The 22,222-nt window shown below is 38.6% G+C and overlaps 2 protein-coding genes across 7 annotated transcripts in view; one reads left to right on the forward strand and one right to left on the reverse strand.

The window, feature by feature from the left end:
• sycp2l (synaptonemal complex protein 2-like) overlaps positions 1-1,890 on the forward strand; it is a 42,947-nt gene extending 41,057 nt beyond the window's left edge. For 3 of the 4 annotated variants that reach the window (XM_053227872.1, XM_026923975.3, XM_053227873.1), the window contains 3 exons: positions 879-937; positions 1,021-1,102; positions 1,502-1,890. In XM_053227872.1, coding sequence (XP_053083847.1) covers positions 879-937; positions 1,021-1,102; positions 1,502-1,549 — 189 coding nt within the window. In that variant the 3' untranslated portion in view covers positions 1,550-1,890. The remainder of the gene's footprint in view (positions 1-878; positions 938-1,020; positions 1,103-1,501) is intronic. The other variant, XM_053227874.1, reaches the window with a different exon arrangement.
• On the reverse strand, positions 723-21,587 carry elovl2 (ELOVL fatty acid elongase 2). 3 transcript variants are annotated; one of them, XM_053227875.1, is made up of 8 exons: positions 21,431-21,587; positions 19,215-19,278; positions 17,857-18,044; positions 17,370-17,447; positions 15,888-16,059; positions 14,677-14,801; positions 5,656-5,790; positions 727-916 (listed from the first exon to the last, which is right to left on the reverse strand). In XM_053227875.1, exons 1-8 carry the CDS (start codon positions 21,446-21,448, stop codon positions 803-805), a joined length of 894 nt encoding a protein of 297 aa, XP_053083850.1. In that variant the 5' UTR covers positions 21,449-21,587; the 3' UTR covers positions 727-802. The 3 variants fall into 3 exon arrangements, with proteins under 3 accessions (XP_053083851.1, XP_053083850.1, XP_026779783.1); XM_026923982.3 differs by lacking the exon at positions 727-916 and adding an exon at positions 2,031-4,846; XM_053227876.1 differs by lacking the exon at positions 5,656-5,790 and having other exon boundaries at positions 723-916.
• Between the last annotated feature and the right edge of the window lie 635 nt (positions 21,588-22,222).

Below are 22,222 nucleotides of genomic sequence, written 5' to 3' on the forward strand. Positions count from 1 at the left end.
CCTTGAGGTTTGTATGTTGGAAAGAGATGGATCAGGTTGTGATCTGACCTGCCTAGCAGGGGGAGGGCTGAAGAGCTGTAGGCCCCTTTAACATTTGAATACATCAAGTCTATGGTCCTGAAACCTCTGGTATAAAGGCCATAAAGAAGGTAGGTATAAAGAGAGGACATACAAAGTATTACAAAATATTTCATAAAAGGGGATGCAAACTTTTAGACTGATAATTTCTATTATTTCACTGTCACTTTCTTTTTATACACTCTTTGACCATTTTTGTTACTTTTGATGATGAAGGAACATTTGTGAAAACTGAACATGCATTAAATATTGTGTTGATGAAAATACATTTCTTTTTTTTTTTTACTCCTTTTGTCATTTCAAAGCAAGGGGATGCAACCTTTTGCCCTCAACTGTATAGTGGGTTGCAGTAACCAATACAGATTAAATGAGTTCATGAGTAATTTCCTCTAAGTTTTGAACTTGGCAAACAGTGGTGAAGACGTGATGTGGTGAAAACTGGCTTTGACAACAGAGTTGGTTTATCTGTCAAATCTGAGGTCAGCTCTGTGATAATCCCAGATTTACTGCATGGTGTAGCCTATGTCTGTAATACTGAAAAGAGAAATGAACTTGCAAAGAACTAGCAGAGGTTTAAGTGTTGATGGGTGGTAGTAGGAGAGATTTCTGTGCTTTTTTGAAAAATAAGTTTATAATAATGGACAACATGTTACAATATATTATAGATACAGTATAAGTAGCTGACAGTTTTTTGAGTAGTCATTTAACAAAGTAAGTCATTGATTTACACCATGGGGGATGCAAATGTTATGACATTTTGAGTTTCAGTTTTGCTGTCTCTTTCTTTGTCCTCCTTCCAGGGTTTTTGGCGGTCGGTGTCTGATACAGTGAAAGCGTTCTGTAATAAACAGCAAAAGAGGTAGTCTAAAATACGAGTGTGATCAAAATCTTAAGTTTATACAGCTTTTCAAATCTAGTTTGGTTTGTTTCTATTTCTTCTAGGTTGGATTCTCTAGAATTACTCAGAGGGGGGGTCCAAGCGCACCAGACAAAAGCAGAGGAAACAGAAGCAATGCCTAGCATGGTAGGCATCACATAACGTCTACAAATATCCAATAAAGTTTCACCCCTGCATTTTTAAGATGTGCATATCACCAACAGTACATAAGTATGGCCTTTATAGGAAGAAAATGGAAGCAATTTATTTGCCAATATGTATGGAATATATCATTTGAACTAGGTACATACATCAACTAGCTAATTAGCATGCTTAGCCATTAATGAAATAACACGCAATGAAGTAAAATGAAGATATGCAATATTAGCTGCTATATAGTTGAGTGCAAAATGAAGATGAAATTTATAGAAATAAGACAGTATGTTAGTTTTTACAGACCTTAATAATAAATAAAATAGTATAAGCATATTAATAGTGAAAATAACACACTTATTGTTCCTGGCACCTGAATTGCACTTTTTTCAGTCCACAGCAGTTCCAGTTGCTGAGACCAAAAATAAATTAAGAGATTGAAAATTTTATCCAACGACCACAGATTCCAGCTAGAAACCACACATAACTATTAAAACCATTATTAGCATTGCATAAGTGAAATATTTGTGAATTGTATGACTTGTATTCAAATGTATTATCTTTATATCAATTTATATGTTTACATGCAAATACAATTTGTTTAAATCTTGTTACATAATGTGTGAAAAAATCTAGTGAAGACAAGCATGCACAACTAAGTGACATTTACCTTGTCTTGTAATGGGGGGAAAAGGTATTTTTCTTGCGACACATTTTGCATCCCATTATAAGAAGACTGTAGACTCTGAAAGTGTGGCAATTAAAAAAGACTCAAACTCAAACATTTTGGCTAGAATATTCAACTCTTGAGTATTAAATGTTTTTCAATTTTTATATGATTAATGAATTAACTCAGCTCTTCTGTCTTGATGCATACTGTCTCATGACCAGTAATGTCTCTACCCCGTCCAACAGGAACAGAAGTACACTGAAAGTAATTTCCTTAATTGTCAAGAATAGGTGTATTAGTTCATATTTGACTAAATAAAACCCAATTTGAATGTAGCTAAATTAAAATATTCATTGCTCCTGTATGTTTGTAAATAGCACTGTCTATCATTTATTCCACTAAAAAGGGAGTAACATTAGATGCAAACATCATCTGAGAAAGTTTAGCTCCTGAAACATAGTTGTCTCGAAACATAGTTTTCTTTTTCTTGATTCCACAAGCCTCCAGAAGGTCATTTAACAAAATTCAATTGAACTAAAGAAGGATTACAACAGCAGTTAAGATGGAAATAGGGATATACATTTGTGCATTGCATTTGTTTTTGTTATTCTGCTTTAATAACTTGACTAATTTGAGTGTTATTGCAGGACAGGCATGCCCCATTAACATGTTTCTACCATACCATATCTCTATCATAAATACCACTGTTTAAAACATCACAACTATAATTTAGCTTCTGAATGCAGAAAAAGACTATAAACTCTCCAAATATATATTCATTGTAGCACAATAAGCTTTAAAAAAAAACAAACTCAAAGAGAAAACTTCCATGATTTGTGACATGATTTGTGACTTTGCATCAAATCTGGTATGATAGTGCTCCTGTCTCAGAGCCTTTCCTGTGGTGAAATATGAACATCTCTTGTAGAAGAATTTGTATTAGGAGTGAACAAACTCCTGAAGGTCTGCACTTTACCCATTATAAAATTCAAGAAATTATTGATTTGACAAATACTACTTTATTTTTAGAGAATAGATTACAGAATCACAGATTTGAAACTAACTGATTGAATTTAAAGATCAAGAGAAAGTAAAATTTGCTACAACAAATAGAATTAGTCCAACATTCTTTATAAAATGTAGAGCCAAATAATTTGTGTATGATGAGGTATGTAGGGCAAAAAAAAAAAAAAAAATCATACAGTACACTGTTCGCCCTAAATACAAGTAGGAGAGCTCAGGTCTGTATGAAATGAAGGGAGAACACTAAATAGTGTATTGATAGTCATTTTTAAAACCAGTGACATTAGGGTGTGATATACTGATATTGTTCTCTACCATGAAATTGAAATCTTATACCTTTTATATTCTCGATATTCTAGTCTACAAATAATTTAATAATTATGATATTTAATGTACTGCAACAACTGCTAGTAATCTGTTCTGTTTGCAAAGTGCTAAAATGGAAGTAAGATATGTAGGTATAACTGTGTATGTACAGCATGAAACCTTGCTTCAGTTTCCTGAAAGACAATGAATAATTATATCTGAGTTAAAACAAAAATTACATTTCACCAGGACATTGATCAATCAGGGCAATGTTCAGGCAAAGTAAAGGTAGTTACGTTCTTGGGGCTTGCGTTACAAAAAGGCAATATAAACACCATTGTGATTTATGTAATTTTTTCATAAATGAGTTTTGAATATCTATGATTATGATAGGAGCAAATTAATTAAAATCAATACCAGACATTTTGATTACTTCTGCAAGGCACTGTGTTTTTGAAATATCTGAAGTCTTTATGAATGTATGCACAGCCTGGACATACATTCAACTCATGTTGCAGTAGTCCAAAAGAACTCTTTGGCTCTATTCAGACAGAATTAGTTTAGGAAGACGTTGGTAATCAATGTTTCAATTATTTCCTCAGTGCTAAAAATCTCGCATCCGCACAGTAATAAAATTACCACAGGAGCAGTCAGTTTCTAGCGGGTTGTGTTTTCTATGAGCCTGTATGTTTGCACCATATGGTCAAATGATCATGCTACATTCACAACATGGTGTCCAAGCAGTTGTAGAGGCACTGGAGTAGAGAAGAGACGCTGGCTCTTATTTCACTTTGGGATGAACCAAAGTTCCAGCAACAATTTGAAAATACAATAAAACAATAATTACAAAGTATATGAGAAGCATCCATTTTTTGTTTCACGACTCATTAAGTGTTTAATATCTGGGGGAGGGTCACTGATATGTGCACTATGAGACTAACTAACACTTATTTTTCCAAAGCAACATCTGCATAGACGGGTGCATCCAGACATAATAATTATAATAATTAAGAATAAAATTATCAGACAACCACTGTGTTTGGTGAAAAACAGTAATTTGGCCTGTTATTTTCTTAGAGGAGGACAGAGAAAAATACTAAAATGGCCAATCTGGGTGGTAATAAAGTCACAGAGGAGCACCTGTAACCCAGGAAATTACAACATGTAAATTTGATCCCGGACAGGTCTTTTGTCCACTGATTGAATTCACTATATTATTGTGGTGGTCAGCCAAGCATTATAATAATGGTAATGTGTTTGTAAATTGTTCTGAATGAAAGCAATCTGGACTGTGTATAACCTTAGATGAACGTGGTTTTGAGTCACAATTGATAGTGATGGAAATGTGTAATTTTGGATTATAGAATTTCCCAGGCTCTCAATATATTATTGAGATTATTTCCAAATGCCCAAGATATTGAGTGTACCACTTCTATACAGAGGTACAGTACAGCACTACAATCATTAACACTGTCAAGTCTTGAGAGGAACAAACAAAAGCATAATACAAAAGGTTAAAAACAGTACTCTATATAAAAAGCACAATTACATTATTACAATTAAAGAGGATTATCCCTGCTATTAGATTAGTCAACATGAAAGATAAATTTTTGAAGAGTTATGATTTGTCATCACTGCAGCTTATGTTTAGCTCCATTAACACAGGATGAAATTCCGTTTATATGGTTTCTCATCATCTCTCTAGCTTTGTCATCTCTGGATGGCTTTTTTCTGTATGTCTGCAATGAAGTGAAATTAGAGCAAGAAATTAAGTAAAGATGTATGGCATTCACTTTGGTTAAATAAACTAAATGCTTGAATGGAATTATTTTCCATCCTTTATTTATACACTGCCCGGCCAAAAAAAAAGTCGCTGTTCAGATTTTAATAGGCAAATACATAAGAGTCTACGAATGTATCATTATTAGAGTGATTATAATGTTTCTAGCATGTTATATGTTTGGCAACAGTTCTTTTAATCTTAAAAGATGAAGTGTGTAGCTTTTTAGTTCTTTAATAACCATGTAGAAACACGTATCATGGCCATATTCCAGGATGACACTGCCAAGATTCATCAGGGTTAAAACTGTGAAAGAATGGTTCAGAGAGCATAAAGAATCATTTTCACACATGAATTGGCACCTCTGAGTCCTGACCTTAACCTCAGTGAAAGTCTTTGGGGTTGCTGGAGGAGACTTTACAGTGCTCATCTCTTGCATTGTCAATACAAGATTTTGACCAAAAACTGATGCACCGCTTGATGGAAACAAATGTGATGTTATTGCCATCAAGAGGTTGCCAAACATATAACATGCTAGAAACATTATAATCACTCTAATAATGATCCATTCATAGACTCTTATGTATTTGCCTATTAAAATCTAAATAGCGACTTTTTTTTTTGGCCAGGCAGTGTATTTTGTACATTCTTGACAGGTAGATGGTGAAAGCACTTAATAATGTAATTATAAGAAACCAATGGACTTATAGCAGCTTTTTATTATATAAGTAGCATTTATTTAATTAATTGTATTGATCATTTTCTTACCTGCATGTAAAAGTTGATGAACAAGATAACAAGTGTAACCATGTAGCTGGACTGAAAGAACAGGCAGCCCAGAGGAAAACCACAGGGGAAAACCACTGCACTTAATGTGTGTGTTATAGTTAATATAAACTGAACCTGAAATGAAAACCAGGAGAAACAGCAAGCAATGTTTAATTCGTATATATTCAGTAATATTTAACTCTTTTCTAGGAGCTATAGAATTAAATAAAAAAAGAAAACTTTAAAGAATTGTTATAGAAACACAGTTTAACTCCCGTAGACCCTCAGCTACAAAAATGCAACACTCACTCACTGTATGCCATTTTTTCTTCTAACTAAAGATGGCTAAAATATACAGTATATACCAGCAGTCCACACAATATCAACATATGAACCATATATTATCATTCGTGGAAAAATATTGATATTGCGCCTCATTATCAATCTTTTTAAATTGTGTGTAAATGTTTGCTTAAGCCAAACCAAAGTAAATGTTTCTGAAATGCTAATTTTATCCGTACTCGCCTGTGTATATTGATGACCCATAAAGTCCAAAGAGCATTCCCAACACAGCTCATTTGCATTTAGTGATGCCTACAAAACTCCATAAAAGGTCAAGTGCTGGAAACACGGAATGACTAGTAAATGGTAAAATAATAGGCAGACAGGCAGAACTTATTTCAAGTTATTTTCAATCCTATGCCAATAAAAAATATTTAGCAGTGTAACAGCACCTGAAAAGGTTAAAATCTAGAGAGAAATTTTAGAAAAGGTGAATAAGGTGTAAATTAAGTGAGGTAAAAAGAAAATGGCGTGCCTTGAAAATGGAGAAGAAAAAAAAAGATCTACACTGTACCCAGGCTGATCATTCCCTCTAAGCACATTACACAGAGAAACTACATTAACTGATTTCTTGCTCTATTGGCAGATAATTTTGTTTCTTTCTAGAAACAAATGCTTAAAATTAGCAAAATTATCTGTCTATATCAAGCTTGAAATTAGTAAAATGTCTAGAACTAGGTTTTAGTAATCTTATATTTGGTTTGTTGTAATCTTGTAATGGGAAATACTAGATATATTTGACCATATTCAAGATCAGACTCCACAGTCTCAATCGCAAGCGCTCCAACGTAAGAAACAAGTACTGCCTCTCAACTCTGTCATCCAAGTACAGAGCCTTCATATTGGAACTTTCCATACATACCACCCACATAATATTAAAAAGGTGTCTTTTGTTATCAGGAGTGTAGTGCACAGGTAGGTGTTGAACCTGCAGGGAATCTGCTGCTTGTTGCACCTCTAACGGTGGCTTTAGTAAGTTGCACGGTCATCAGCTGGGGATCGCCATGTCCCTCCTAAAGGCCTCTAGCACCTTGGCTACCTTCTTCAGGACCTGGTCATGCTGCCATCTATAGCACCCTTGGAAAAGCACTGTGTTGCACCCCAACATGATGTGTTGGATGCTTGCATTGGTGGCATTGCAGAGGGAACAGCTTTCCTCATTGCTGAACCACTGGTGAAGGTTTCGGAGGCAAGGCAAGGTGTCATACACTGCCCTGATTAGGAAGCTGTGCCTGGCCTGTGGTAACTTTCATAGGTCAGACCATGAGAGTGACCAGTTCCTTGTACTCTCTCATGTAGTACAGCCCCCCTGCTGATTGCCTGGTCCACCTCCATTTGGGCTCTCCATTTCCAACCTGTTCAGACAGGCGCATGTGCAGCTCTCACCAGCAGGTCAATGAACTCTCTTGATTCCAGGATGATCCCTGTTTTCTCCTGCCTGTACCCTAGACTGATGGATTGAAGAGGGAATTGCAGGGTGTTCTTTCCAAAGAGTCCAGTGTCAGAGAGGCATCTTTACACACCCAGCCACTTTCAGAAGTATCAGTTTGCTAGACCATCCATCCTACTGGCTGCTGAAGAGGGGACTTTGGACATATTCAATGGCCACATCATCTTTTAGTAGCACCACATTTTGTACTTTCCAGGGAGCTGGCTCTGGTTGATCCTGGATAGGCCATCTGAGAGCTGTTTCTGCACTACTTTCCTCATCTGTGTGTCAGAGAGAGCTTTCTGTCCAAGACTTTTGATGGGCTGCAATGAAGATGGTCCTGTTGCATTTGACCCCTTTCTGGTGAGACAGACTCTGTGACTTGGATGGATTGATCTTCATTCTTGCCCATATCAAGAGCTTGTCTAGCCTTTTCAGCTAGACACTACTGTACATGCTGCTGTCTAGAGGATTGTGGTGACTTTATCCATATAGCTTCTTAGGGGAGGTAGTCTCTGCCCTGACTTTAGCTTCACCCCTCCAACCATTTGTCTTGCACCAATGAGGATGATCTCAAAAGAGGCAACAAACAGTATGGGGAGATGGAGCACCCCATGGAAATCCCTACCTCCAGTTGCTGCCATCTTGTGGGCAAAGTACATTTGAAGGTTCCTAAAATAGCTGGACACAAGGCTCCTGATGCAGCTGGAGATGTAAAAAAAAAAAAAAAAAAAAATACATGGCATGTGTGCATGCATGTGTGTGTGTGTGGAAAATAAGACCTCTGAATATCGGAAGTAAAATATAAATCGAATAAAGTGCCTTTTTGAGTTGTTCAAGCAGTTGTTCAGCAGCAGCCCCCGCAGCAACCGTGGGTCCGGCCCACATCACCCTCACCAAGATGGGACCACAAGATGACCCAGAAGTGTTTCTCTAGTTGTTCAAGTGGGACACGGAAGTGTGGGGATGGCTCGATGCCCAGTGGGTGGCCCGTTTACTGCCACTCCTGTTTGGGGAAGCCCAGCTCATGGCCCAACAGCTCCCTGTGCTGAACCTGCTGGAGTACCTGGACCTTAAACGGGCAATATTGTAATGGTCGGCTGCACCCCAGAACTGCACAGTCAGCAGTTCCACTTCCAGACACTCAGCGAGCATGGCCGCCCATTCACATTCGCCCAGCAGCTCCGGGACACCTGCCGAAGATAGCTGCTGGCAGAGAGGCGCAACACCAAAGAATTGTCGACCTCATGGTGCTAGAGTAGATTCGCCTGACTACCAAGGGGATGGCCGAATGGGTCCAGTGCCACCATCCAACATCGCTAGACAAGGCGCTGTATCCGGGGGCAGGCAAGCCCCTCCCTTCTCATTCTCTTGCTCTCGTACCTCTCTCTCTCCTCCTCGCCCCCACCCTTTTCCCATCCCCGCACCACAGAAACAGTGGCCAATTCCCCCAAAACCAGCTGAACCTGTGCTTTTTCTCCCCCTCCCCCTTTCCCTGTATCTGTCTCTCCTCTCCCCCAGGTAGGTGAATCTGGGGCCACAGGTGTGGGAGTAAAGCCTAGGCCGGTGTGTTGGCATTGCGGGGAGCCCAGGCATTTCCAGGACTAATGCCATGTGATGGAGGTGGAGGCATTGGTCCAGATTCCTGACATGGCACAAGCCATCCCCGATTGAGCTGGGATGTACCATATACAGACAAGTGTTCAACCCCCATTGGTGGATTCAGGTTGTAACTAGACCTCAAATCATTAATGCCTTGTTCAAGGTGAGGCACTGGGGAAGGCACATATGGTGAAGATGAGGTGTGTGCACAGGGATATACACGAATATTCCCTGATGCCAGTCGTCATCAAATTCTAGGGCAAAAACATACAGTGGAGGCAGCGGTTAGTCCTCACCTCACCCATCCACTAATCCTGGGGACAAATTGGCCAAGATTCCTAACATTAGCAAAAGAAATGTTTGTGGAGGGGTCCTGCAGTAGTGAGAGTGTGGAACGTGCGCAGCATTAGCTGGGGAGGCGGTGCTGGGGCTGTCGATGTCAGCTCCACGTCAGGGTCACATTAGACACAGAGCATGGGGACCCCACTCCTCCGCTCTTGGCTGGGATTCCTCTTGGGCATTTGCCCTTGGAACAGTTGTGTGTCAAGGCCCTGAGGCATGCCTTCGACCAAGTGAGAGTATTCGATGGTCAGCAATTCCAGCCTAATGTTGCAGTCTCCTGCCCCTATTTTTTGATTATTAAGGATCACTAAATGCAGCTGAGGGTGATTTTCCGAAAGCAATGCATGCTTAAAGTTTGAGGCACAGTATGCATAGAAAAAGACAAACATTTGCTAATGACAATCTTAGCAGAAATACAGTTCATTGGGTGGATGGATTAACCATTGATTAACCACTGATCACTGATGATTGAAAAGGAAAAGAGATTTTGTGGCTTATCCACTTGCTGTGGATGAGCTCACAAGACTGACCACAAATGGAGAGTCTGCAATGGGCAGTGATGGGAGCAGACTGGTGGGGAGAATGTGAAAAAAGATGCAGGAGAACTGCCCAGGTGAGTGGACAGCCTACCAGTGTATTATACTCTGGGTGGCTTTATGTGGTAAAGTACTAAGTATGGATCATTTAATGTGCACAGTAACAAAGTATGATGAATTTTTCAGGGGCAGTTTCAGTTGTTTCTTGATAAGGCGAATTGTGAATATGCCAGTGTGTCCTGCTGAACAGGGGTGTGTTGGCTAAGTCGTGGAAAATTACTGAAGAGATTTTTTGAGTTGAGAGAGGAAATCTGTCATTTCATGGATGTCATGGATAAAGACAGAGAGTTCCATGATAAAGTTCCATGAGACTTTAACCATACTACACCTGTAATTGCAGGAACATGATCATGTGATCCCTTGCACAAGTCTGTGAAAGCTTTCCAAAACAAAATACAACAACAAAACTTAGGTCACTTTTCTTTCAGTGAAATAATCATAGACAGGCTCGCTAGCACTGGTGCACATTTTGCTTGCAAGCTGAGCACACTTCTTCCTGAATTTACTGACTTTAAGACAGAAATTCTATTTTGAACTGTTCCAGAATCTGTTTACAGTTGATGTGGATAGCGTACCATTTAACATGTAAATATATCTGATAAAATTGCAGTGTAACAGCAAACTCAAGCCAAGTACGATTTGGTAGGGGCTGGTCCATTTCATGAATCAATGCCAGAGCTCTGCTTACCTGCTGCTCATATACTGTAAATGTTTGGTCTGTGATGAACATTAACAAAACAGCTCACAGGACACATCTCACTGAAAAAACACCTTCTTTCCATTCTCAGAGTATCACTAGCTCTGAATTTGACCTGAACTGATGAACTTATAGCTTAGAAAAGTTGCCAGCTGTCTAGTTCAAGCAAATAGGTAGTTTTATTGGACCTTCAATCCTCCTCAGGGGCAATTATTATTATAGGTAGCCAGTTGTTAGTGCTGCTGTGCTGGTGTTGTATCATATTTTATATATGTATATTATTATTATTATTATTATTATTATTATTACTACTACAAGTGCTACATGGGCTAAAAAAAATTCAGGCATTTTTGAAGCATGGCTGTCAGGATTTTCCCATTCAGCCACAAGAGCATTAGTGAGGTCAGGCACTGACGTCGGTTGAGTTCACCCAGCACAAAGGTGCCCAGTGGGGTTGAGGTCAGGGCTTTGTGCAGGCCACTCAAGTTCTCCTACACCAACATTGGCAAACCCTGTCGTGGATATCACTTTGTGCAGAGCAGCACTGTCATTCTGGAACAGACTTGGGCCCCTTAGTTCCAGTGAAGGGAAATATTTAATGTTACAGCATACAAAATCATCCTATACAATTGTGTGCTTCCAACTCTGTGGCAACAGTTTAAGAATAGGCCCACATATGGGTGTGATTGTCAGGTGTGCACAAACCTTTAAAAATACAGGTCATGCCTGGCCCACAGATTTGTTGAGATTTTTGATAGCCCATTAAGGATTGAGTTTGACACCCCTGCCCTAAGGAGACATTTTCAGTGCTTTGTAACATTAAGTTTTCTGCCAAAGGTGAGTCTTGAAGGCAGGGGAGTTTGCTGCATTGCTGTGTTGGACTTCTGAGCGGAAGGTTGTTCAAATCCCAGCACCGCCAAGCTGCCACTGCTTTGCTTGCATCCAATGGTTTGCTTCCTACCTGGAGGATCAGTCATATCAGATGACCTGGAGGGGAACCACATCTGGTCCACGCAGACTCTCCACTGGTGTCCCACAAGGCACAGTACTTGGTCCTCTTCTGTTCTCTCTCTATACTCAATCTCTTGGTGAGGTCACATCCTCACATGGGTTTTCATACCACTGCTATGTGGATGACACTCAACTCATCCTCTCATTCCCTCCTTCAGACACTAATGTTTCCGCTCAGATCTCAACATGACTGTCAGGCATCTCATCATGGATGGCAGCTCATCAGCTGAAACTTAATCCCAGCAAAACTGAACTGCTGTTCATCCCAGGTGATTCATCCCCATGTCAGAATCTTGTGATCTCCCTAGACAACTCAGATCTCACGTTTGGTCAGTGCATGCAACCTTGGGGTAACCTTGGACAATCAACTGTCCTTTTCCTCTCACATTGCTAATCTGACACGCTCATGCCGATATCTCCTTTACAACATCAGAAGGCAGATAGAAGCTATTTTTTTTTTTTTACCAAATATAATATTTTAGACTAGATGAAACACATTCTATAGAAATCTACACATTGTGTAAGGCTATGCTGGGGAAAGTATATTTTCTTTTGTTTAAATGGAATGATTTCACTTTAATATCACTTTGTATGAAGTGTACTGCACTCATCAGAAATTTTCTGTAGTGTGTGAATGGGTGTGTGATTGTGCCCTGAGATGGGTTGGCACCCCATCCAGAGTGTCCACCTCCCTTTGCTCCAAGTTCCCTGGGATAGGCTCCAGGCTCCCCCGTAACATTATGTGGGATAAGAGGTACAGAGAATGGATGCATGGACAAGAAACTAGTCTGTTACTTTTTCGAGCTATATCTACTGTTCAACTAGTAAAAATTAAAAGGCTAGTTTTGGCACTAACTAGCCCTCATATAAGCTACAACTGTTTTCCAAATATCAAAAAATATGTAACGGTATGAAAGACATTTAAGAAGAACTCACATGGGCTTATCTCTGCTAAGAATATAAATATCCTTAGCCTCTCATCTCTCTTGTCTCCACGTTCCATCAACTTTTCTTTTTTCAACATAGAAGTCTCTACACTAGGTGATATATTTTGTTATTTGGAGTGAATCATTGAATCACAATAAAGGCCAGCACCCAACACTTTTTTGAATTTTATTTTTTTTTTTAAACAAACTCCTTAAGACACCTAAGCAGACATGCCTAGCTCTCCAGTCCAATATGAAGTTCTTTCAAGGAAAAAAATTGGTGCAAACTATCAACATTTCTCTCCAGTCCCATCAACTACCAACTCAACTCAGGACCACATCCCAGCTTTTAACTGAACCCACTTTACCCTACTTAACCCCTGACTTTGTCGCTGTACTTATCTCAAAATCTAACACCTCCACCTCATCTTCAATTCTTAAAGCAGGGTCTCCTGTGTTATCTCTTGCTGCATCATTAACAGGTCTCTTGACACGTTTTGTTCTGCTGAATCTCAAAACTGCTGCTGTAATGCCCGGTCCCAAATGTTGTACTAGCCTTGACTCTAATGAACATTTTAATTATAGACCAGTTGATTGGGGCAGTCGTGGCCTAATGGATAGAGAGTTGGACTTGCAACCCGAAGGTGAACCTGAAGGTTGTGGGTTAGAGTCTCAGGTCCGGCAGGGATTGTAGGTGGGGGGAGTGAATGACCAGCGCTCTCTCCCACCCTCAATACCACAACTGAGGTGAGACCCTTGAGCAAGGCACCGAACTCCCAACTGCTCCCCGGGCGCGGCAGCAAAAAAAGGCTGCCCACTGCTCCGGGTGTGTGTTCACTACTGTGTGTGTGCACTTGGATGGGTTAAATGCAGAGCACAAATTCTGAGTATGGGTCACCATACTTGGCCACAAGTCACTTCACTTCAAATTCTACTAAACTCCAAAGAGTGGAGGCCAATAATCAATACTTTCCAATCAGGTTTCTGTACTCTACATAATATTGCAAGTACATTTCTAAGAGTCACAAATGATCTATTTGTTTCTACTGATGCTGGTGCCATCAACATTTTTACTCTGTTAGATCTCAGTACAGTTTTTAACCATGACATTCTGCTCTCCCACCTCTTCTATCAGTATTTTGGTTTGTATCTTACTGTTCTGATAGATACCACTTTATAACATAAAGACATACTACAGTTTCTCATGAGATGTCCCTCAAGGATCAGTCTTTGGTCCCCTCCTCGTCACCATATTTATGCTTCCCAATCCCAAACACAGTCTGTTATGCAGGTGACAATCAGATTTATCTCAGTACAAGATCCAATACGGCTCTTCCTCCCAGCTCATTAACTGAATGTAGTCAAGTTCTAAAATCATGAATGGATACTAACTTTCTAAAAATTAAACCCTTACAAAATTGAAGTTTTACTTGACAACACACTGTAGTTTGAACCCCATATTAGGTGACTTCAGAAAATCACTTTTTATGAGCTCTGCTCCACTTTAACAGCTCCTACTTGGTAAGAAAGATGCTGAAACCCTGGTTTGTGCTTTCATAACCTCACTTTTAGACTACTGTAATTCCCTCTTCTCTGGCATTTCTGAAACCATAAATATGCTCCAACATATTATAAAATTCAGTTGCTAGACTATTTACTTACTGTATCACTTACAAAGCAATACATGGCATCACCGTGCCTGCCACTTCCCAGGATCTTAATGGCTGCGCTTCCAATGGCTTCTCCAATTTTAACTTAAAATGTACCCTTTCTCCCAATGTTTCCCTTTCTTTTTCCTGTCTTTTTTTTCACAGCAGCAAATAAGTGATGTTAAAAAGAGTGTAAGTGCTTTATACAGTAAATGGAAGGGGTTATTTTTGTGTCCTGGATTTGTGACTTTGGAAATTAAACTTTGCATTAGGGATCACATTCCTGTTTCTGAGCATTACAACATGCCTTGTTACTGTCAGAGCAATATGGCCTGAAATTACATAAATTTTTATTTTTTATGTATATTAGACAAATTATACATAAAGTATTTTTGAAAAAAACATTAGCTTGCATTATTGTACTGACCAGCTGGGCTTGTGTCAGATAGCGTTTCCACCACAAGTATCTGTGCATGGAGGGAATGGTGGACAAGCTGTAGTATGAATACATCAGCACATGGATGAAGCTGTTCAGTGTGGGTCCAAAGAAACCTGCATACAAACCATGCAGCACATCAGCCAAGTCAATCCTATCTTGAAGACACATTTTCAATCTTATAAGTAATAAATTAGATCAAGCTAAATGGTTCACTGCTGTGGTCTGGCATTTGAGAAACACATTTTAAACTGCAAACTGTGTCTGTGTCTGCAACCTGAATACAGGTGATTGCAAAAGTCGCATATCCTAATGTCACATCCACCATGGATAATCGCCCCATCCCCCCAAGACCACCAGAGGGCACCCTCATTCACGTTTTTGAATTTCTTTCTTTGTTGTCTGCCTTACTTCCCGTGTTTTTGCATACCTGTTTTGTGTTCTCCTAATTAGTTACCTATTTATGTTGTGTTTTCTCTCCTTAGTTGGTGAGCATTATATTTGTGTGTTTGCACTGTGAGTAGCCTTTGCATTCATGTTGCCCTTGCCTTGCTCTTTTTTTTCTAGTTTTTGGTCGTTTTCCTGTCTTTTGTTTGTTTGTTGTTTATTCAATAAAGACTGTCTGTACTTGCATCTGACTCTCTGGATTTGTGCTAAAGACATCTATTGCAAGACTTTAGGGATGTCCCTTCATTATCACAAGTAACATGATCAAAATGTATGTTCTAATGTTAATAATGTAACAATTAAAATTATATGTGATGTACATGTGGAACTTTACTCCACTTCCCTCTAAGTCTGTTTGTTTTGGATATTTGTGAATCTGTCAGTTTCTCCAGTTTCATGAAAGGTCAATATTTTTGTTTTTAGTCTTGTGAAATCATTTTTCTTGAGAATTTGAACCTGTTCAAACACTTCCTGGCACAAAACAATACAAAGAAAATGTTTTTAGCCATTAGACATCATAATGAGGAAACCAAAATCGAAGGTTGAGCTCAGTAATGGAGATTGCTGCTAACTTACACTTGAATACTATATCCTATAATATATAGGCCATGCACAAACAGGTTTTCAGAAAGAAATTAAATTATAATACACTTCCACAACACCGGTACACCTGGTCATTCATGCAATTATCCAATCAGCCAGTCATATGGCAGCCCCCCTTGCTTGTGTCTTAACATATAACTGTGTATACTTACTCTGTCCACAGGGGATCCAGTTGAGAACACACCACCAGATGTTAAACATGGAAGCGTGGTGATACACATGCAAGAAGGTGATCTGATTGTTCTTCTTTCTTAGTACGAAGAAGATGGTGTCAAGAAACTCAATTAGCTTAGAGAAGTAGTACCACCACAACACTTTCGCTACCTGCCCAGACAAGAAAAAGTCAGAGGTACAACAGTAGTGAATTGCTCAAATATAATTACATGAGGCCTCAAAAAAATATCAAAAATATAAAACCTGCCTTTATTGTGTACTTTGTCAATTTAATATATGAGACATTAGATTGGACATTCACAAGGATGGAGCATCATTTTATAGTATCATATTATAATTACTCTTACATCAGTGGTCTGCTTGGCTGAATATGCCTTAGTTGTTACACTGACGCATTATACAGAAACAGCTATGGACAAAGTTATAGAGTAGGGGCTACCAAACTAGGAGTCACCACCCCATGTGGGGTCTATTTTGAAATGCTACTGGGATCACATTAAGGCACATTTAAATGAAGAGTTCATGTGCTTTTTTTCCACTATCCTGACACACTGCACTAGCATAGGAATTCAGGAATAAAAATGGACAAATTTCCCCATCCCTCCACCTCAACAATACTGTGTGACTCTAAAACATTTACTGAATATGGATTTACAAGCATGATGGTAAAGAGCAACATGCTTTGTAAGTGATATAGTAAAAAACAAAGTACTCAGATATTTTTTATGTGCACTGAAAATAATGGTTCAATTTGCAAACTCCTGTCTGTATGAAGCTGGATTCAATCCAAATATTGTTCAAACCTTTTTGCTGTTTTAACTTTTATTTGCAAAGAGAACTTGACTGTGTAAAAGGTGCTGCACCAATAAAAAAAAACACTTTTTTTTTTTTACAATTTATTATTATTTATTATTGTTTGCGAACATAGCCACTTAGCGATTATCCTTTCTTCTTCTTTTTAACTTGTTGCAATTATGTTCTTCTATCTTCTGGTAACTAATTGTTCAGATGGCTATGTACGCTGTCAGCTGTTGAATTGACCCTGCATTTCTTATAGCTGGTGTGAAACTAAATCTTTTACCTAGTACTCAGTAAGTGACAGTCACAATTATCTGCACAATAAACTGTTTAGGTTTGTAACACTTCTGTGAAGGTGTCTATGATAATAGCAAGTAATTAGATCCTCAGAAGACATAATGAACAAGTCTTTAATACTGTACTTAAATGTTAGTTTTCTGTTAAAGTTGCTTGCAATAACATACCTCTGACAGAGAGGTCTCCAAATTCCCAAAAGATATGTAGAGCAGCTTTAAGAACAACTTTACAAAATCAGATTATTTATTCTGATGAGAGGACCTTCTCCTAAAGAAATGTCATGAAACAGTGATGTCCAAAACATTAACACTTGATTAGCTGATTGGCATTAAAAACTGATGTGAGGTGTAGTGTTTCTCACTTACCCTGATGTCACCCTCCCCTGCATCGAACAGCCCTTGACATTTCAGTTTGTAGCCTGCCGACCAGGTTGCTGAAATAAGCTACCAAATTACACACACACACACACCCACGCACGCATGCACACGCGCACACACACACACACACACACACACACACAGATTGAAGCATTCTCTGCAAGTGTTAAAACTGTGAAAGAGGGAAATCCCCACTTTTTTTTTCTTCCGTTATACAGTGTCTTTCTCCTCTCTTCTTTACATCTCTCATATGTTACACGTGTCATAATATTTTGGCTTGTCTGTGTATATTTCATGTGTGATGCTGTCACTCTATCCTCTGAATAGAAAATCACTTTTCAGACATAATCTTACATTCGTCTTACTATCCTTGCATGAGGACCTTCCATTAGCATTATTATCAATGCATAATTATTATGATAATTATCACTTATCAATTTTCTCTTAAATTCTTTGCTCTATCCCTTCCTCGTACCTCCACCAGCATGTAGAAGGAAAGCATGGTGACACCGAAGTTGTATAACAGCAATACATTCTTCAGAGAGTAAGCCGTCTTGTTCTTCATGTACTTCGGTCCCAAGTAGACTATCAGGAGGTAGATGAAGGTGAGGACCAGAGTCGGTGTGCAGGAGTCCAATAGCAGCCAACCTCGTACTCTCGGATCTACCATTAAACACATACTAATAAGATCATAGTCCAAATACTTACACCATTATTATTAGAACAAGACACATTCATCTAACCATTGTTATGCACAACACATTGCTATGTACAATAAATTATGCATGTTCAATAACTAAATCAGAATTACAAAATAACAGATTTTACATAATCTTTTCTGAGAAAGTAAGACAAAATTATTATTATTATTATTATTATTATTATTATTATTATTATTATTATTATCATTATTACAGTGTCTGCTCTGCTTTACATCCTGATTTGCCAAGTTTCCACAGTTCTGTCATACTTTGACACCTGCAAACAATAGCTTCTTGTCTTATACTATGAATTAACAGAATTCTCCAGTCCCCTAAGACCTAAGAGTCCTATACCCAGAGGAGGTCAGATAGTTTGCAAGGTCAGACCAAGCATGCAGTCATGTCTCCTGTTCTTTACACTGATATGACATGCTTTTGTGTAACAGTAAATCTCAGAATCTTCAGAATCATGACTCATAACATTTCATAAGCAGTCATGGTTTTTGGGAAACATGGAGGAGAGCTTTTATTCAGCAGTGCTAATAATATTGATGACAGTACTATAGGGATATATCATTGTCTGTCTTTCATTAGCTGATTTTATTCCAGAGGCTACGTTAATTAATGGCCCGAAATCTTGGGGTTAACTGGAAGCTCTAGAGTGATCTGAGACACATTTGTATTCCTCTGTGGTCTTGTTCTAGTCAATTCTTGAGAAGTAAGGGGGACACTTTTAATGAGTATGAATATTAATTACTCTAAACAGCATGAACTCAAATGGAAAATTACTTTAGCATCTATTCAAGAAGCTTGGTCCACAATTTCCCCAAGAATCACAAGTGGCATTCCACCTGGATTTGTATCATTAATATGGCTTAGATGGTTATATGAACTTTAACACACTTAGGTTTTGCAGGACATTCCAAGTTACAGTACCCTCTCTGATTTAGCAGAAAAATTTGCATGAAAAAAAATCTATCTCTGTCTTGCAGTTATAATGGTATTGCAGTGGATATGAATTTGTTGAATGGATGTACTAAATGAGAAAAGGTAAAGAAACAGTCACTAGAAGTCTGATGTAAAAGGTATTTTAATGACTGAGAATGTATGAAAAGAGATAAAAATCACAAACCTCTCTCTCCAAATAGTTTATCCACTGCAGAGTTTAACCATGTGTCAATGGCATAGAAATGGTTCTGAAATGCACAAAAAGTGAAAAGAAATGTGTGGGAATTGCTAGTAAGCTGTCTTGAGTCTATCCGATCTTCCAAAAATATGCTTGCCAGAAGAAAAACTCAGAGACTTCACTGAAGATCTGTACAAGGAACACTAATCTTTAACTCAATATAATTCAATATCAGTGATGTAAAGGTTGTTTTTCAATTGCAAATGTTAAGTTTAGGAGAAAAATGAAACAAATTTGATATAAAATTGACCAATGAAGATCATGTATACTACAGTAGAACTACTGTTGTTGTGACCACTTTAAAATCTCAAGATAATACCTTTATTTTCCTGTTCAATCTATTATTTCTAATGGGTTAGAGTTAGGGTTAAATCCCTAAATGGATTATGTTCACACTTAATCAGCAAAAAAAGAATGATAAGGAACACAAATGGTCTGCATATCAATGTGTCCTTTCTCATTTTACAGGTCACTACCCACTTCTTTCTGTCTCTTGGTGTGTGTGTGTGTGTGTGTGTGTGTGTGAGAGAGAGAGAGAGAGAGAGAGAGAGTCGCTCAATTTTCCTGAGTGGCCATTTTAAAACAGTGCCTCACTGTCCTCCTAAGAACCTTTCTGTTCATTGATTGGGCACAATACAAGGTATATGGTGACAAAAAGTGGGTAGGGTGACCTGGTTGGAACTGACAGAAAGGAAGCAGTAGTGAATTCTGAAATCCCACTCAGTCCAAAATGCAGAACCCTTAGAAACTCTGGTGCTTTTTTGTATGTTTCAGAATTTTTAAATTGTTTTGTATACATATATCTATGCCACAGTTTGTCTTATTATCTGATGGATGGAAAAATATATACTCATAATTAGGACTACTACAACCTTGGAGATAAAGAAAGAATGGTAATATGGAAAAAAAATAACATTTAAACACTCATTAATTCATTCATTCATCTTCAGAAACTGTTTTATCTTGGTCAGGGTTACATAGATCCAGAGCTTATCCCAGGACCACTGGGCACAAGTCAAGAATAGACACTGGATGGGACACCAGTCCATCACAGCACACTATGTATACACTCATTCACACTTCAAGTAGCAATTTCAAGTAGGGACACACCTACTGTCATGTTTTTGGGAGGTGGGAAGAAACCAAAAAACCCACACGGACACAGAGAGGCCATGTGAAATGCTGACAATGGAGCTGTGAGGCAACAATGCTACCTGCTACACCACTGTGCTGCCCTTTAAATGCTCTCCATATCTTGGGTATACTTACAGAAATGAGCACACTAGCTGGCACCTTGCAAGATATACCTTGATCAAGTGACCTGTCAGTACATACATTTGGTTTTATAGCCCTATGCTGATGAAATGAAAATTGTATCAAAGTATCAAAATATCAAAGCACATGATCCTACCCCCAAAGTTTTACAAGTGTACCATAAGTGATGGATCCTATACTAGAGACATTAAGTCAATCACAGAGCCAGATGTTTAGATTAACATATAGACCTAGGGAGGGTTTATAACAAAAGCGACCAAGGTTTTGCTAATGAAATTGTTTGTGCACTTTTTTCACTTCGGGTTGTGCTTTCTAATGACTCATTTTCAACGCAGAAGCAACAAAAGCAAATGCTAACTTGTAGATTAATTGAAATCTCTGGTTCTGTATTTACAGCTTTGACTCTTCATATTTGCTTTTGTCTGGTAACAAAGCAAAAAGATTTAGCCATGTAAATGAGACACACTAATGTATCAAGATTATTCATTTTAGGTTGGCTGATATTCCTGTCTGCATAAATGAGGGCTTTCAAATTAAGATGAAATATTTTAAATTTTAAATATTTAAAATTGTCCCATGTGATTAGGCCATTAGGTTAGGAAACCCCTCAAGTAAATCATTAAATATGTATCTTTATCCAATCCCAGGGACGTGCCTGAATAATACCACCGCTGAAATATTAATTAATTTGGACTGTTTACGATTAGTACACTATTATGCTGCAAGATGTAAATAAATCTTAATAATCCACTTTCTAGACAAAAAGCCTCACTCTTGGCTCAAGATAATCAGAATGAATAACTGAAAAAGCAGCAGCGCCGATCCACCACGCCCACTGAACAAACCTTAAACCGCATATATCACACACGCAAGTCATTGTTTCGTACCTTTCCAGTGAAATCCATGGCTAGGCTTCTTCCAGTCGTTTTTTAGGCTACAGAATGATGCCGCTTGGTGAATGAACAGACCTTGTGCTGTCTGTGAGTACACGTCGCTCCTGACGCCGCGCCTATCTCGCCTCCACGGTTGTGACATGCGCTTGCGGTGCTGTGTGGTATTAGGTGTGGTGGGCGGGGCGACTGAGCCAAAGGTCCGCGCGTTAGTGGGTACTAGGATATTATGCGACCTGCCACCTTCTTGGGGGGAATATTGGATGCGAAACATATCCATTCTTTATCGGTTGCTATAGAGGAACACTTAAAGTTTCTGTGGAACCATACAGTAGAGTATTTCCCAGAAAAATGTTACAAGTAGAAACATTTTGGACGCTATCCCTTAATCGTCCAACGAACTCTTAAAGAACCATTGAAGAACCCGTTATTCTAAGAATATATATAATACCATAAGGGGCTCAAATGTTAAACCGTATCATACACTGGCCACACATTCTGTTGTTATGATTAATGTATTCATGAAGATTACAAGCCTGGGGTAATTTGTAATTTTTAATCATAGACTGAGGTTTAATATCTCTCATAATTTGTTTCGTTTTAAGAACAATTAAGAGCAAAAAAAGCACAGCAGGATGTATTTATTAGTCATGAATGGAAACAAGTGCTTAACTCTTGTACATTAACTGAGAGAACATTTCATCAAAATAGGCTATTAAGGTCTCTGCTAAATACTATATACCAGTATCAAAGCGGTTCCGCCTGAAGCGGGCCTCCAGCGCGTGCATG

Source organism: Pangasianodon hypophthalmus, chromosome 22 (genome assembly GCF_027358585.1).
Source record: "Pangasianodon hypophthalmus isolate fPanHyp1 chromosome 22, fPanHyp1.pri, whole genome shotgun sequence".
NCBI lineage: Eukaryota > Metazoa > Chordata > Actinopteri > Siluriformes > Pangasiidae > Pangasianodon > Pangasianodon hypophthalmus.